Raw genomic sequence first — 15133 nt, 5'->3', positions numbered from 1 at the left:
TTCCACTCATTCATTGTTGCACTATTCTCTCTACCCTTCTCCCAGTTTGTTCTTGTCCAAATGCCACAGTGCTTGTCAAAGCCAGTTCTGATTAACAGAAGTGTTTTTTTTTAGTTTTTTTTATATTTTATTATTTTCTCTGTGTGTGTACCGTCAAATTGAATCTGATTAGTACAGGAGGGGATGGCCCCTCCTTCTCCGGCAGAGCTTCTGGTGGATTCAAACCACATATCTCTGGGGTTGCAGTGCAGCTTCTTGCCACTAGGCCACCAAAGCTCCCCAAGAGAAGTTTATTTTAAAAGATATTGTTTCCTATACCTTAGACATAGCTCTAAAGGAACTGTGTTTCTCAGTCTACTAAATCCTTACTCTGTTGTGTAGGTTTACATTAGGTTTATTTTTAGATGAGGAAACAAACCCAAGAAGATTAAGGAAGTCAAGAGCTAGTGCTTGCTAAGTCCAAACTTCAGAGTTTCTGCCATTGACTGCAGTTGCTACAAATATGTTGCAAATTTATCATTACAATAATTGTTTACTTCTAAAAATGTTCAAAACCAGCAATCTTTCCCTCTTCATCTTTTGAATTTTTGTTCCTAGCAGTGTCTGAGCAAAACAGACCATTCGATTTCTTAAACAGCTATTTTTCTCTCACTCGAGTACCAAGCACTGCTTTGTACACATTCATGTATTTTTTGGTCAGCAATGGTTTTTGTTCCATATAAACAACAGATGACCCCAAAAATTGGGATTTTATTATAACACATTAACCAGCTTCCTATGATGCCAAGGAACTTCAAAACCATCACTACTTTTGACCCTGTGCCAGGATTCAGCACATATTCTGGGCTGAGTTGTGCTTAAGTGAAACTTAGACCAAGAAGCAGTCATTGACCCAGAACATGGGGACAGTGGTTTAAAAATCAGGAAAGGTATGCATCACTACTATAGACTTTCTCCGTACCTATTCCGTCTGTATGCTGAGCAAATCATTCAAGAAGCTGGACTATACGAAGAAGAATGTGGTATTAGGATTGAAGGAGGACTTATCAACTATAGGTTATGTTATGCACATAGCATACCAAAGTGAAGAAGACTTGAAGAATTTATTAAAGAAAGTCAAAGACTACAGCCTTCAATATGGATGGCATCTCAACATCAAGAAAAAAAATCTTCACAACTATACCAAAAGGCAACATCATGACATGGAGAAAATTATTAAGTTGTCAATGATTTACATTTACTTAGATCTATAAGCGACAGGCCCTGTTGCAATGGTCAAGAAATCAAAAGATATGTTACACTGGATAAATCTGCTGTCAGGGACCAGCTTTAAAGGCTAAAGAGCAAAAATGTTAGTTTTATGACTAAGGAGCTCTTGATCTAAGCCATGGTATTTCCCATTGTTTTGTATGCATTTAAAGTTGGACAATAAAGTAAAAAAGAGAAGAATTGAGACCTTTGGTTTGTAGTCTTAATAACTAGTACTGAATATCCCATTGACTTCAAAAAGAGCAAACATATTTTAGAGAAAGTGCAACCAAGGTGCTTCTTATAAAAAAAGATGGTGATAATATGTCTTGCAAAATTTTGTCATGTTATTAGGAGATACCAGTGTTTGGAAAAATCACCATGCTTGGAAAAGCACAGGGCTAGCTAGCAAGAGAGGAAGATCTTCAATGAGATGGATTGACATAGTAACAGTGCACTTGAGTACGGTAGAGATTGTAGACAGCAGGGAAGGGCAGCATTTCATTGTTTTTCCTGGGGTCATTAAAAGTCTTAAGTTTATTTGATTGCATCTAGCAACAATAGATGTCAGCCAAGTGCCACCTTGCACACATTCTTAATTATAAGGATAAGCAGTCAGGTCTGCCTGGTGAACTTTTCTGCACAGTATCTAATCTAGAAATTTGATTCTAACATTTTTCTTCAATGCCTATACTGGTTGTCTCAAATTCTCCTTTAAACTATGTTTACCATCCTGATTTCATTAAATAAATCTTTAGCATGAGTCATGTTTTATTTTGACATATAAAACTGAAGGGAATACCAGTGGAATGTGTATCTGTGTTTCATTGCTTATGCAAAGGCGTTTTACTGTGGATCATAACAAACTGGCTGACTCTGAGAAGAATGGGAATCCCAGAACACTTGATCGTGCTAATGAAAAACCTATACTTGGACCAAGAGGCAGTCATCAGAACAGAGCAAGGAGACACTACATGGTTCAAAATTGGGAAGGACATACGCCAGGGATGTGTCCTGTCTCCATATCTTTCCAACCTGCATGCAGAACAGATTATCCAAGAGGCTGGGCTCTATGAGGAGAAGTGTGGGGTCAGGGTTGGTGGAAGATTCATCAACAATCTGCGTTATGCAGATGACACAACCCTGCTTGCTGAAACTGAGGAGGACCCGAAGCGCTTGCTGCAGAGGGTCAAGGACTGCAGCTTCCAATATGGATTGAGGTTCAATGTCAAGAAGACAAAGATTCTCACCACTGGGCCAACTGGCAGCATCAGGAGGGATGGTGAAGAGACTGAGATTGTTCACAGCTTTAGTTTACTTGGCTCCACAGTCAACACTCTCGGCACCAGTAGCCAGGAAATTAAAAGACGTATTGCCATGGGAAAGTCTGCTTTCCCTCTCCAAAGTACTGAAGAGCAATGGTGTCTCTCTGGACACTAAGGTGTGTTTGATACAGGCCATGGTCTTTGCTAACACTTCTTATGCATCAGAGAGTTGGACAGTGACTAAGGAGGATAGAAGGAGAATTGATGCCTTTGAGCTGTGGTGCTGGAGAAGAGTATTGAGGGTACCACGAACTGCTAGGAAAACAAACAGATTCATCCTGGAGGGGGTTAAACCAGGCTGCTCCTTGGAGGCAAGGATTCTGAGGCTCCATCTAACATACTTTGGATATGTTGTAAGGAGGAACCGGTCCTTGCAGAGGGACATCATGCTTGGGAGGGTGGAGGGACAGCGCAGGAGGGGAAGACCCTCTATGAGATGGACTGATTCCATGACTGGGATAATCAGGATGGGTGTATCAGAGACAGTGTGATTGGCATAGGACAGAGCAGAGTTTAGGGCTGTTGTACATAGGGTCGCTATGAGTCGCAAGTGACTTGATGGCACATAACAACATAACTGAAGCATACTTGCAGTGTTAGAATTTTGAAAAATGGCTATCCATTGAGATAGCCCTTGCTGGGGGCAGGGATTCAACTCAACTATCTCAACTGCAAACACAGTCTTGCAAATCATTAACTGAGGGACTAATATAAGAAAGAATACTTTCCACAATACGGGAGACTGTGGCAAGGTCAAACCTAACAAAACCCTGAAAAAAAAGCCAAAGTTAAAGGTTTTGCTTGTGACTGCTGTGAGACAAAGCTTGCTGGATAACTGAGGAAATCAAAGGTTTATTTGGGCTGCTAACCTGAAACTAGACTTTTACCTGTTAAGTGAGAAACTGTCTTAACAAACTGAGGAATTGTGTCTTAATCTCAATTTGGGTTGGGGCTGCTGTTCACTAAACCTAGACTTTTACTATGTGATATCCTTTGTACCCCTCAACCCCTATTTTGCTAATAAACTCCAAAACTATGAATTAAGGCTGAGTAAATTTGCAATAAACATTGGACCCAATGACTCATAGACATAAGGGCAGGAGCAGGAGGGGTGGCATGTCTGACCATGTAGCTATTTGTTTGAAACTATGCATATTAACGGGGACCATTTCCCTTTATGAATCCAGAAGTCAGACTCACTCACTTCCACTAAAGTTAAAACAAAATACAGGCAAAATTAGAGGGTTAAAAAACACACATTGTATTAAGCCTGAATACTGCAAACACTTTATTACTTTTGTATTTGATATTTTCTTACTGGAATTTCACACTTCAGAACTCCCTCTGACTTACATATGTAGCAACTATGTACAGCATTTCTTCAGGTGGGTAATAATATGTAAAGAGCAGTTTACTCTTTATGTGCCAATCAGAGTATAAACATTTTCTATAGTTAAGATAAAATGGTATCATTTAAATCTATCATTCTTATTGTCTTCAAATTGAAACTGACACATATCTAACTCATTGGGTTTCTGAGGCTGCAAATCACACAGGAGATTACCAATCTCTCTTGAGGAGTTGCTGGCTGATTTTAATTGCTGAGTTTAGAAGCCTCTGAGTTAGTAGTTCAATTCCCTAGAGATTACAACACCAGCTCTCTTAACTATATGTCAAGTTTTTTAACTTATATAAACAAGACACCACCTGCTGTTGAAGCAGTTGCAACATAGGACAGCTCATATATATTAGAACTGTACACCATGGGATATTTGGTGGTTGATTTTCCAGTAGATTGCCAGGTCTCTCTTTGGACAGGCATCTGCATGGACCTGAATCACCCACCTTTGGGTTAGACGCTGAGTGCTTTAACTGATTGTTACTCAGGGACTCCGTAAATATATCTCTTGAATTTTATTCGTGTTTTAAAATCAGGAAGGTATATGTCAGAGTTGTATACTTTTACCATACTCAGTCTGCATCCTGAACAAATAATCTGAGGTGAACTATATGGAAAATGTGGCATAAGGACTGGAGGAAGACTCATGATACAGCCTTGTTCACCAGAAGTGAAGATGACTAGTAGCACTTACTGATGAAGCTCAGAATACAGCCTTCAGTATGAATTACAGCTCAACATAAAACAAAATTCTCACAACTGGGTCAATGACAAATTTAAGAAAGGGAAAAGAGATTAAAGTTATCAAAGATTTCATTTTACTTGGATCCACAATCAATACTCATGAAAGCTGGAGCCAAGAAATGAAACAGTGTACTGCACTGGATCTATCTGCTGTTAAAGACCTCTATGAAGTACTAAAGACTGAATGATGAGTAAGATCAGAGAACTACTGTCTTTGAATTGTGGCACTGGTGAGGAGTATTGAATATCCCATGTACTGCCAAAAGAATAAACACATCTGTTCTGAAAGAAGTGTAGTCAGAATGTGAGATTGAGTCTCACATAGTTTGGTCATCTTGTCTGGAGGGCCCAGTTCCTGGAGAATGACATCATTTTGGGCAATGGAAACAGTCAACAAAAAAGAGAAATACATTCAACGAGATGTTTTGACACAGTGGTCACGTTAATAGGTCTAAGCACAGCAGAGACTGTAGGAGGATGGTGCAGGGCTGGGGAGCCTGTTTTGTTCTGTTGTACAGAAGGCTAGAAGTGAATGTGTTAAAAGTGAATTGCCATGACTTGGAGACATTTAAAAACAACAGAGAATTTACAAAGTAACATTTATTTTTCTAAGCTTTATTATATGCACCAGACATTTCTCTAATCATTTAAAATTTACTTCAATAAACACTTTTGCTACATTTTGTGAAATGCATTTTAACATCAGACACAATAATTTTACAAACTCCCATATATAATGGTGCCAAACAAATAAACAAAAAAATAATTTAAGCTTAGTTTAATAAAACACTTTTAAGTAGAAGAGAACATAATTAAGAACTGGCATGATTAGCACAAGGATAAGGAAGAAAAGAGCTTGATTTTAAAACTAGAAATTCTTTAACAACAACAACAAAAAACGAATCAAGCATTTTAGGAAGAATAAAATTTCCAAATAACAGCCGATTCATTCTTTACAATATGTACAAACCATCATTAAATAAATACTCATCTGATATTCACAAAATAGAGGTAAAAAGGAAACATTACAGCTATAGTGCCTTTAATTTGCTATTATCACTTCTAGTGTTCTGAATATATTAGTTTACATACCATTTAAAAATATGATTCTAGCCCACTATACAATAAAATAGATACATCATGATGTAATTCAAGCTGTAGTTGTAAGTTTATCAATTACGTCATCAATAGTGCACACAATCAGTTGAATGTCTGCCTTTTCCTTCATTCGGTGGTCACTATCTTTTCGGAGGATAATATCTACGTCTGTGCTGATTACTCTGTCAGCAATATGCATGGAGGTTTGCCAAGGTACAATGTCGTCCTTCATGCCGTGGAGCAATCGTATAGGACAGTTCACAGGAATTGGGCTATGCAACAAGCAGTGGTGTTCTGCTTCCTTAATAAAGCTGTACGGAATGTGAGAAACTTGTTCGCTACATCTTGAGGATATTATCCACTCACCTTTCACCTCTATTTCTTTTCTTGCCTATTGAAAAAAAAATTGGAAAAGAAATGATGTCATATTAATGCATACAATACATATACAATTATCCATGACAGTTTTTGAAAAGGAAAGTTTTTAGCTGATAGAGTTAGTTTCTGACATATGAAGACTCCATACATAAAAGAACAAAATGCTGTCAGGAGTCGCAAAGGAAAAAGATTATATAAAAAAGAAAAAAGATAAATGCAGTAATAACAGGTATCAATAATTGAATATTTACTATGTGATAGGTCTGTGAGAAATACTACCTTATAAGATCTAATATTATATATATTATTATATTAGTATTATTATTTTTTTTTTTACAAAAGAGGAATGAAAGGGTTAGAAAAGCTGTCATACTGAATGTTTAAAGAGGCCTTAAATGCTGATCTTTCTAACTTCATTACAGAATAAATAAAATCAGACGTTGTTCCATTCCAACTGAGTGGCAAAAGGAAGAGGGATAAAGTACAATAAATCCTTAGAATTAGACCAGGATTCCTTCATATTTATGTAAAATGAAAGTATGGACTAAAAAGTGTTTAGATTTGCAAAATCTATAAAAATAAAGACCACTATAAGATAAAGAACTAGAATAAAGGGTGTAGAGATGGGAAAAGAATTAAACCTTGGGCTTAAAGAGAAAAGAACAACATAATCATATAAATGCTTGTGCAATTTAAGACTACATGTAAAACGAGCTAGAATGTTTATGTTTCAAAGCTATATGAAGGTTAAAAAAATTTGGTTTGGTTTGGATAATAAAGAAATCTTCCAATTAATTTCTGAAAGTTGAATACTGGCATAATCAATAAATTTACTACCTGAAGACTGGTTGGTTATCTTTTGTTTCTTAATGAATTCCTACATTTTAGAGTAAAATTTGTTTTAAGTTACAAAATCTTTCTAAGTAAAAAAGTAACATAAATCCATTAGAGAAAATATTGGGAATAAAAATACATTTAAAAAAATAAATCATCTACAACAACACTATGTGGCTGTTGTGTACCCATCGAGTTGGAACCAATACAAAGCTGACTCTCCAGCAGGTTTTAAGAAAAAATACATGCCACACCCCTAAAATGCAATCCTATACAATTTTACAGGCTTTATTCACATATCTATGTGCTTTTTTTTTTTAAATCTATGAAGTGTTTTTAAAGGCTGCATAATAGTTCACTATTCTAAATCTAAGATCCTGAACCCAACTTTCCCCATACTACTGGATAGTTCCCTGAACTATCTTTGAGCATGAAAGTTTGTATCAATTCTTTGGAAAGGTTACAGAACATGAACTAATAAACCAACATATTCATAGTATTAAAGTTCTTTAAAGCATAATCTAGTAAGGGTATTTCTCATTAGAAAAAGAGGCGGATATACAGTGCTTGGTGGAGCTCCCAGTTTAAGACAAGTTTGGAAGCAGAAGCAGCATCCACTTCCTAAACAACATGCCTTTGGAAACTCTGTGAACTCTGGTAAATGGCGATGGTTATGGAAGGACTTCAGACCCTTTTGTTCATGAGGTCACTGTGAGTCGTGCTCAACTTGACAGCAATCAATAACAACAACAACAATATGGGAAGATGCTACCTATAGTTGAAAAAAGAAAATGAGAATATAAAAAATCAAGTATATAAGACAACCACTTGGCCAACAGACTGGAAGAGATCTGTATTTGTTCCTATTCTAAAGAAAGGTGACCCAACAGAGTGTATCATTGATATCACATGCAAGTAAGATTTTGCTGAAGATTATAAAAAAATGACTGGAACAGCACATCAACAGAGAACTGCCAAAAGTCCAGGCTGGGTTTAGAAGCGATATTGTAGCTAATGTTAGATGGATCTTGGCTGAAAGCAGGGAGTACAGAGGAATGCCTGTGTTTCATTGATTATGCAAAGGTGTTTTGACTGTGTGGACCACAACAAACTGTGGCTGACTCTGAGAAAAATGGGAACCCCAGAATACTTGATCATGCTAATGTGAAACCTATACTTGGACCAGGAGGCAGTCGTCAGAACAGAGCAAGGAAACACTGCATGGTTCAAAATTGGGAAGGGTGTACCCCAGGGATGTGTCCTACCTCCATACCTTTAAAACATATATGCAGAACAGATTATCGGGCAGTTTGGGCTCTATGAGGAGAAGTGTGGCATCAGGATTGGTGGTAGATCCATCAACAATTTGTGTTAGGCAGATGACAAAACCTTGCTTCCTGAAACTGAAGAGGACCTGAAGGGCTTGCTGCAGAAGGTCAGGGATTGCAGTCTTCAATGTGGATTGAGGCTCAATATCAAGAAGACAAAGATTCTCACCACTGGTCCAAATGGCAGCATCAGGATGGAAGGTTAAGAGATTGAGATTATTCACAGCTTTAGTTTGCTTGGCTCCACAGTCAAGACTCTTGGCACCAGCAGCCAGGAAATTAAAAGACATATTGCAATGGGAAAGTCTGCTGTTAGGGACCTCTCCAGAGTATTGAAGAACAATGGTGTCACTCTGGAGACTAAGGTGAGCTTGATACATGCCATGATCTTTGCAATCACTTGCTATGCATCAGAGAGCTGGATAATGACTAGGGAGGATAGAAGGAGAATTGATGTCTTTGAGCTGTGGTGCTGGGGAAGAGTTTTGAATATTCCACGAACTGCTAAAAAAATGAATAGGTTCAGCCTGGAGAGGTTTAAACTGGGATGCTCCTTGGAGGCAAGGATTCTGAAGCTTCTTGGACATGTTGCAAGGAGGGACCAGTCCTTGAAAAGGGACATCTTGCTTGGGAGGGTGGAGGGACAGCGCAGGAGAGGAAGACCCTCTATGAGGTGGATTGATTCAGTGACTGGAGTAGTGGGGGTGGGTGTGTCAGAGACAGTGTGATTGGCACAGGACAGAGCAAAGTTTAGGGCTGTTGTACATAGGGTCACTATGAGTCGCAGGCAACTCGACGGTACACAACAACAACATATATAACACAAACATAATTTAGGCAATTTAAGGTTAACAATTTCAAAATCCCCATAAGAATTATTGATTCAGTATATCAGCTATCTCCAGGTGATTTAACAAAATTCTAATAAAAATCAGTTAAAACCTATAGTATCCCGGAATTCTCTTCATTAAACATTTGGGAACCAAATATATGAAGCAAAAATGATATTCTGTTATCATTAAACTACTAAGGATTGCTCCAGAATTGAAAATTTTTCATTGATTATAACTCAATTTTACTGTCTTTTAGTTTTAGTGGGAGCTATGCTAACAGCTGAGATATGGAATTGATACCAGTTTAAGTTCCTCATCCCTGGTAGGAATATAACACTAAATCAACAATGTATAATTTAAATTAGTTGTTAATTTAAATGAGCACTGTCAATATCAGGAACACAAATTCACAAAATACTTTATGTTCTAAACACTCAAAACTGAAAAGTTTAGAAATAATAAAATGCATATTATCCATATAAAATGTATATATTAAGTTCTACAAGAAGAAGAATTTAGGTAGTATGGTATTTTTTCAATTCCTGGTGCCTTATTTTTTTGCCAAAGGCTTCAGTACAGCTTAGAATTTTTCCTTCAGTATCACTGGTTCTTTATCATATCATACCTCCTAAAACAGACTAGCACAAACCAATTCTTTTTGACACAATGTTATGTAATCTTCCACCTTTTTTTTTTTTAGAGGAATAAGTTTTTGCTTTTGTTTTTATATTTATTTTATTATTTTTGTGTGCGTGTACCATCAAATCATATCTGACTGGTACAGGAGGAGATTGTTCCTCCTTCCCCGGTACAGCATCTGGTGGATTCGAACCATTTGCTTCTGGGATTGTAGTTGCAGCTCCTTGCCACTAGGCCACCAGAGCTCCCCTCCTTCCACCTTCTTTTAATACTCCTACATTATTCAGTATTTTCCCTATAAAATCTTTTAGTATTGCAACTCAGTGCTCAACAAATTCTTCAGTTCCTCCAGCTTGAGAAATACTGAGCATGTTCCTCCCTTTTAGTTTCTATTTCTTAGCCTTTGGGAAAGTCCAAAACTATAGCCTTCAAATAGATTAAATGCCAACATAAAGAAAACAAAAAGCCTCACAATTGGATTAATAAACAGTATCATGAAAAAGAAAAAAAAATTAAAGTTGTTGAGGAATTAAAAATCAGTATAATTTTTTAAACTTTCACTCACATACAATAAATAAGAAATATATGCATATTATGTATAGATTATGGATGGGAAAGGATAGGACACAATTCAGATCTGTTTTTCATAGGGTCACTATGTGTCATACCCAACTCAATAGCACCTCACAACAATATATATAGGAAGCTCTGGTGACGTAGTGGCAAGAAGCTGAGCTGTAATGACAAAAGAATGTAGTTCGAATCCACCAACTGCTCACCAGCTGGTCCAAGGGAGAAGGATGGAAGTTTCCTCCCATGCAATTAACTTCCACTGAAAACCTGATGGAGATTCAGCTATGGGTCAGTTCTGACTCAACTGCACACAACAACATATGTTAATAAAAACAGCTTGCAAAGTCATGATCGACTATTTTTCTTCATTAAGTATCAACAACAGTCCCTGAGTAGTGGAAGAACCCAGTATTTTTTGGTTGCTTTTATTTGTTGTTGTACTTTCTCTGAGTAACAAGAAAGTGGTCTTTAGAGACTAGTTGGGCTGCAGAGTACAGTTTTACTTTTGATCAGCCATCTTTAAAAAAAAAGTTTTTCAAAGTTGGGGTATTTTATTGTTTGCTTGTTTTTAAAAAGGAAAAGTTGATGTCAGCTCTTTGAATGTTTGGTATAATTCACTGGTGAAGCTATCTGGGCCAGGACTTTTTTGTTCTTGAGTTTTCTCATTTCTTCTTTTGCAACGAGCTTATTCAAATTTTCAACCTCAGTCTTTGTCTGTGTTGGTTTAAGTAGATAGTATATTACTCTGTAGAGCCAAAGATTTATCATGAAGTATTTATTATGTTAAAGAGAGTGAATTAGGGTGACATACAACTCCTCTTAACTAGAGACTTATATAAACTCATCGGACCTCAGTGCTAGCTCTCTTTTTGGAAAGCCAATTTTCCAGCTACAGTGCAATGAATAGTCTACAACCCTCACTAGTCTCTTGTAAAACTGGCCTGCATACCTACAGTCTCATGACTCATTCTATGATAGATCTGAGTCTCTAGGAGACCTTCCCTCAAACCACCAAACTCAAGGGTTGTAGAGTTGCAAGGAAACTGAGAAAAGGAGGGACTGTTGATGCTAGAAATCATGGAATTATACTGCAGATCAAACATTTGGGATACTGTTGACTACACTTCTTATAATTGATTTGTTATAGTCTTAGAAGAATGAATTTTGAATAGTTATTAAAAATTTATTGATGTTGTATAGTTTTTCAGATTTGCTGGAGTATGGTTACTCAATGTCCTACTATATAAGAAACAGACGCAACATAGGGATGGTATGTCATACTATGTAGCTATTTATATGGTGCTGTGGACTTTATTAATGAGGATAGTTCTCCTTTATGAAGCAGGTAAAAGTCAGACTTCGCCATCCTCATGCTACCACTGCTCCTATACTTTATTATACTATACTATATTACCCTTTGTCTTTAGTTGTTTCCTCAGATGTTTCATTTCTTATTCATGTCATTTGCATCTACCTCTTTTTTTCCTTTGTTAGATTTGCTAATAGCTTTTGCCAGTGGATTTTCAAGGACTTTATTAATCCTTTCAAAGAACCAACATCTAGTCTTGTTCAATCTATTATTTTTTTTACTTTGTTAAATTTTTTTTTTTAAATTTTTATTATTTTTGTGTGAGTGGACCATCAAATCATATCTGACTGGTACAGGAGGAGATTGTCCCTCCTTCCCCGGCAGAGCATCTGGTGGCTTCGAACTGTGTGCCTCTGAGATTGTAGTTGCAGCTCCTTACCACTAGGCCAATAGAGCTCCCCAACTTTGTTAAATTTTTATCTAACCTTTTTTATTCCCTTTTTTCAAGATAATGTAAAATCTCCTGGAGTCATGAAGCAGCTGGTTCTAATTACTCTTTACAACGCATTTGTTGTTTGGGTGGAGGTACAATCCTTAGAGTTTATGGTAATGCATTACATGTTGCACTGACAGTCAAAAGACCAGCAGTTTGAATCCATCAGCTACCTATGACAGAATGATGGCAGTCTTCTCCCATAAACATATACATCCTCGAAAACCCAGTACAAGGTCACTGAGTTGGAAGTTACTCTGTGCTAATAGATTTTTTTTCTCTATTCTTTTTATTTTACATTGATTTGCATACAAAATTGGTATAGGTTGTATTTCGCTTTCCTTCATTCACAATGTGTTTTATAAAATCATTTCTTGTATGTGAGTGAAATTTAAAAATCATATTGATTTTTCATTCAGCCATGGACAGTTTGTTTAAAAACATAATTATCACTCATTATTGTAATTAATGAAATATTATCATCTAATTAACTCCTTTTTGTGTACTGCTTTTTCCTATTCTGTTATCTTTCAGCAGTCAGTTAGGTGCCTGACAGAGCTCTTAAAAAAGAAAACAAATGGTAAGAAGAAAAAAAAAAAATCACAACCACAACTGGGCTGAACTTTTAGTTTTCTGCCAGCTGCTAGAAGCTGCTTCTGTGAGAGCGCTGAAAACCTACAAAAATCTGCACCTTTCCCTCAAGCCATAGTCAGACCTATGCAGTCATAAAGACCTATGTTCAACCATACAGTCTTAGAGGATGAGGTCCCTACTGTCTGTACCCTGGCACCAATTACGTCAGGAAAATCGGCTGCCATCCTCACTTCTTTGGCAGGGCTGAGGAATAGAGCATAGGAGTTGTTGGGCACATGAAATTGGCCTAGGAAATACCAGCAACTTGTCACTTTATCAAGAACTCCCCTGGTTGATTTTAAGTGTCTGATTAGCTCCCAGAGTAACAAAATAGCTAGTTCTAATTGCTCTTTCTAGTGCAACTGTTGTTCTTTGGAAGTACAGTTTGAATCCACCAGTTACTCTGTGACAGAAAGATTGGCAGTCTCCTCCCATAGAAAATATTTACATCTTTTGAAACCCAATGGAAGGTTGGAACTGAGTCTACAGCAATAGATTTGGTTTTTGTTTGGTTACTGTGATGTCAAAGGTTTAGTGACGCCAAATAAACGAAATGTCCTTCCTGGCCTTTGATTAATTATTTATTGTGTGATGAAATATTTATTGTATTAAGGAGACAGGATTAGGGTAGGGAACAAGCCATATCCTATCAGAGGCCTACTATAAGCTTACAGTAGCTCAATACTCTTTTTTGGGAGACTCATTTTCCTGGCACACAGCATCTAGCTGCACCTCAATCAATGCATATGATTCACTGGTCTCAGCAACATTGGCCTGTATAACCCACAGTTGTGCGAATCATTCCCCTGATGGGTCTGAGTCTCTGAGCTCTTCCAGCGAACCACCATTCCAACGGGACACAGAGGAGCAGACAAACTGAATTAAAGAGAAACACGTGATGTTGGAAACCATGGAGTCATACAGCAGATCAAACATCTGGGACACTGTTGACTTCTCTTTGGAAACTGGTCTGCTACTCTGCTACTAATCTTAGCAGAACAAATAATAGATTTGGTTTGGTTTGATTACTCAGTCATTTTGCATGGCATCCTACTCATCTTTCTTTATACCTGCAAATTACTGACACAATTAAAAGTATGTTTAAGGATGTTGTTATGTGTCATAAAGTTGACTATGACTCATAGTGACCTTATGCACAATAGCTCTGAACCCTACACTATCCTGAGCCAATCTGTCTCTGACACACCTATCCTATTACTCCAATTACTGCATCAACCCATCTCATCTGAGGTTTTCCTCTCTTGCACTGTCCCTCCACTCTTCCAAGCATGATAACCAAAATTCTGGTCTCTAAGAGACAGCTTGTTTTCACCCTCTCCAAGAGGGTTCTCTTGGCAGCAACAAATAAAATCCTCAGTGCTTTCAGAATGCTTACTTCTACAATTGCTGTTGTTAGGTACTATTGGGTCGAATAAGACTCAATGACCCTATGAACAACAGATCTGAACCCTGTCCTATTCTGTGCCACACTCACACTCAAGCCCATTTCTGCAGCCACTGAGTCAATTCACCTGGTTGAATGTCTTGATTTCCTTCGCTGTCCCTCCACCTAACCAACCATGAAGTTCTCTCCAAGGAACAGCCTCTTCTAACAACATGACCAACGTATGTCAGATGAAGCTTCATTATCTTTGCCTTCAAGCAGCACTCTGGCTGTAACTTCTCCAAGACTTATCTGTTTGTTATTTCTGCAGTCCATGGGATGTCCAGCACTATTGTCCACCACCACAGTTCAAAGGCATCAATTCTACTGTCATCCTTATTTACTTTCAGCTCACAGCAGTACAAGTGATTGAAAAATCAATGGTCTGAATCAGCGACACCTTAGTCCTCAAACATTATATAGAGAGGTCTCTGAAGATTTTTCCAGTGTAATAGTTCTCCTGACCTCCTGAATGCTTGTATCAAGGGTGTTGATATGGATCCAGGTAAGATAAAGTTGTTGACTGTTTCAACCTTCTCTCCATCTATCACAATGTTGCCTATTGGTCTAGTGGTGAGAATTTTTTCTTGACAATGAAATGCAATCCATATTGAAGGCTGCAGTATTGTACTTCTATAACAATTTGTTGCTAATACTGAAAAGTATACTTTAAAAATGCGTATGATTTAAAAGAAAGGCAACTGTCAAGAATGGCAAACCTTATCACTAAAGTGCCAGGTCTAACTGACTGGATATACATGTTTGGCGAGCTACACTGCTTTCAGGATAAGAAAATAGTTTTATTACTGACTATCAATAGTTTTATTATTGAATTCAAGAATTTAATATGGTCAT

The 15133-nt window shown here is 37.4% G+C and overlaps 1 protein-coding gene across 1 annotated transcript in view; it reads right to left on the bottom strand.

Moving 5' to 3' along the window:
* Positions 1-5866: 5866 nt before the first annotated feature.
* Positions 5867-15133, bottom strand: part of ABHD10 (abhydrolase domain containing 10) — a 33902-nt gene continuing 24635 nt past the window's right edge. Inside the window, exon 5 of the mRNA XM_006895356.1 lies at positions 5867-6205. Coding sequence (XP_006895418.1) covers positions 5867-6205 — 339 coding nt within the window. The remainder of the gene's footprint in view (positions 6206-15133) is intronic.

This window comes from Elephantulus edwardii, unplaced genomic scaffold, assembly GCF_000299155.1.
Source record: "Elephantulus edwardii isolate Elephantulus edwardi_28Jun2011 unplaced genomic scaffold, EleEdw1.0 scaffold00165, whole genome shotgun sequence".
Lineage (NCBI taxonomy): Eukaryota > Metazoa > Chordata > Mammalia > Macroscelidea > Macroscelididae > Elephantulus > Elephantulus edwardii.
Note: the sequence above shows the minus strand (reverse complement) of the source record. Positions and strands in the feature narration are given on the sequence as shown.